Source organism: Diceros bicornis, unplaced genomic scaffold, assembly GCF_020826845.1.
Source record: "Diceros bicornis minor isolate mBicDic1 unplaced genomic scaffold, mDicBic1.mat.cur scaffold_158_ctg1, whole genome shotgun sequence".
NCBI lineage: Eukaryota > Metazoa > Chordata > Mammalia > Perissodactyla > Rhinocerotidae > Diceros > Diceros bicornis.
Window position 1 is genome coordinate 462,110 of NW_026691064.1, and position 1,949 is coordinate 464,058.

The window sequence follows — 1,949 nt, forward strand, 5'->3', positions numbered from 1 at the left end:
GCCTGGCTTCCTGAGGACAGACTGGGCTGCTTTAGGAAGAAAGGAACCCCCACCCACTCCATCCACCCACCAGCCTGGAGGATGATGAGGGCCAGCTGATGGGTCCGCATGGAAGCCAGACACCTGCTCATTCTGCCAGCTCTTCACCTCTTGGAACAGTCCAGGCGACACCACTGTATCCCGTGACCAAGGCCTCCTGCCCCAAACAGTCCCCACCTGCCCCTGCAGCTCCCACCCCCGCTTCCTGTCCAGCTGGACAAGACAGACCGTTGTTTCTCGGGGAACCTTAAGTGAAAAACTTACCAAAGCACATCCTGCCTGGTCCCTCCCCACCTCACCTCCCGTCCTTCCAGATCTCCAGCCTCCACTCACCTCCTTAAGAAGCTTCCTGCTCTCCCGGTGGCATGTTTGGAAGATCTTTTTAACTATTTTACAGTTCTTTCTGAGGAGGGAAAAAACGAAAGAAACACTGTGGAGTGGTTTGAGGGTAAATCCCTTTTGTTTGAAAACCCAGAAGATCCAGACAGCCTGGATGAGCATTTTCACTGTGTCGTCTGAGCCCTGAGGTGTCTGGGACTGGGGAGGGGCTCTCCTATTGTCACCTGGGGCCTCCATTCTCTTATTTTCTCAGCAGATGTGTTTTAAACAGTCTTAATTTCATGTGGACAGAGTTCTGTTGCTGCAAACACTTGAAAATCTTCAATTTGGTTCAAGCCATGATCTGTCACTTAGGGAAACTGATTCCTGAGGCAGAACCACTGGCCTAAGTTTTCAGAAAGACTTGAAGCCTGCCAACCAGGTCAGACCCTATCCCCAGGGTTTGCTGTCTCCCAGGAGGTCCCAACTGACTGAAGGGCAATGCCAGCCCTGTGGGGGGTGTCTGGTCCACCCAGGTGGTGCTCGCATGGAGAGAGGCCTACCCACCTGGACACCTGTCTCCACGTCTCTTTTAAACGTTGAATGGAGGGGCCCTCCAGAGCCCAGAAGATCGTATGGAGAGAGGAAAGGTTCCTCAGGCCGTGGCATTCCTGGGGAAGGGAAGAGAATGAGCTGTGAGGGGGAGCTGGAGCCCTGCTTCCTCTGGCTTCTGTCCCCTCATTGATGTCTCCTGTCCTGGATGAGACAGCGGCTCAGGTAACCCGGAAAAGGCACAGCTGGAACCTGATGAGGAATACTTCCAGGGAGGAGGATTTCAGCTCAAGCCAAGAAAGGAGCCCAGGAAGGGGTGAGCTTCCTACCACTGGGACCAGGAGTCAGGTAATCGAGTCCTGACAGGAGGGGCCTAAAGTTTGTGCAAAGACTCAGACCACGGACTTCAAACGTGAGAGCTGATAAAGGAGAAGGGGCAGTTCCCCTGAATCCAGAGAGGGGCTCCCAGGGCCTCCCACATCTTACCTTGGCCACCTGGATCCAGAGCTCCACCACCCTGGCCCTGTCCTGGGCCGTCATGCTCGGGTCCCCAATGCAGGTGGTGATGATACATTCGACCACTCTGTTAAAGTGGGTCATGGTGGCATGGATGGTCGGTGCCAGGTGCTCAATGCCCCTGTTGTCACCCTGGGACCAGATGGAGTCCAGGAATTCGTGGGGCCTCACTGTCTTGAAAAGCTCCTGGGGAGGACAGGGAGTGTCACCCAGCCCTGCCACAGCCTAGCTCAGCATCTGCAGCCCCCAGTCCCAGGCTGGGTCAGTGGTGAGAGCTGGAGCTCAGGAAGCTGAGAATGCGGCCTGAGGCTTGTGGGAGTCCCTGGGTCTTGCCTGTGTCCCCTGAGGGCACCCAGCACAGGATGACCCAGGAACCAATACTGTGGCGCAGGGAAGTGGCATTTGCTCGCCACCCAGTCTCACTTCCTCCAAGCACCAGAACTTGGCTCCTGCTTGACCATCTCTAGGGGCATCTTTCACCCATTGTGACCATCCTGGGGTCTGACTCCTCTTTCAGATGCACA

General features: G+C 55.7%; 1 protein-coding gene across 1 annotated transcript; it reads right to left on the reverse strand.

Moving 5' to 3' along the window:
- Positions 1–792: 792 nt before the first annotated feature.
- On the reverse strand, positions 793–1,746 carry LOC131402557 (ral guanine nucleotide dissociation stimulator-like). The gene is made up of 2 exons (XM_058537242.1): positions 1,396–1,746; positions 793–1,028 (listed from the first exon to the last, which is right to left on the reverse strand). Exons 1-2 carry the CDS (start codon positions 1,507–1,509, stop codon positions 801–803), a joined length of 342 nt encoding a protein of 113 aa, XP_058393225.1. The 5' UTR covers positions 1,510–1,746; the 3' UTR covers positions 793–800.
- Between the last annotated feature and the right edge of the window lie 203 nt (positions 1,747–1,949).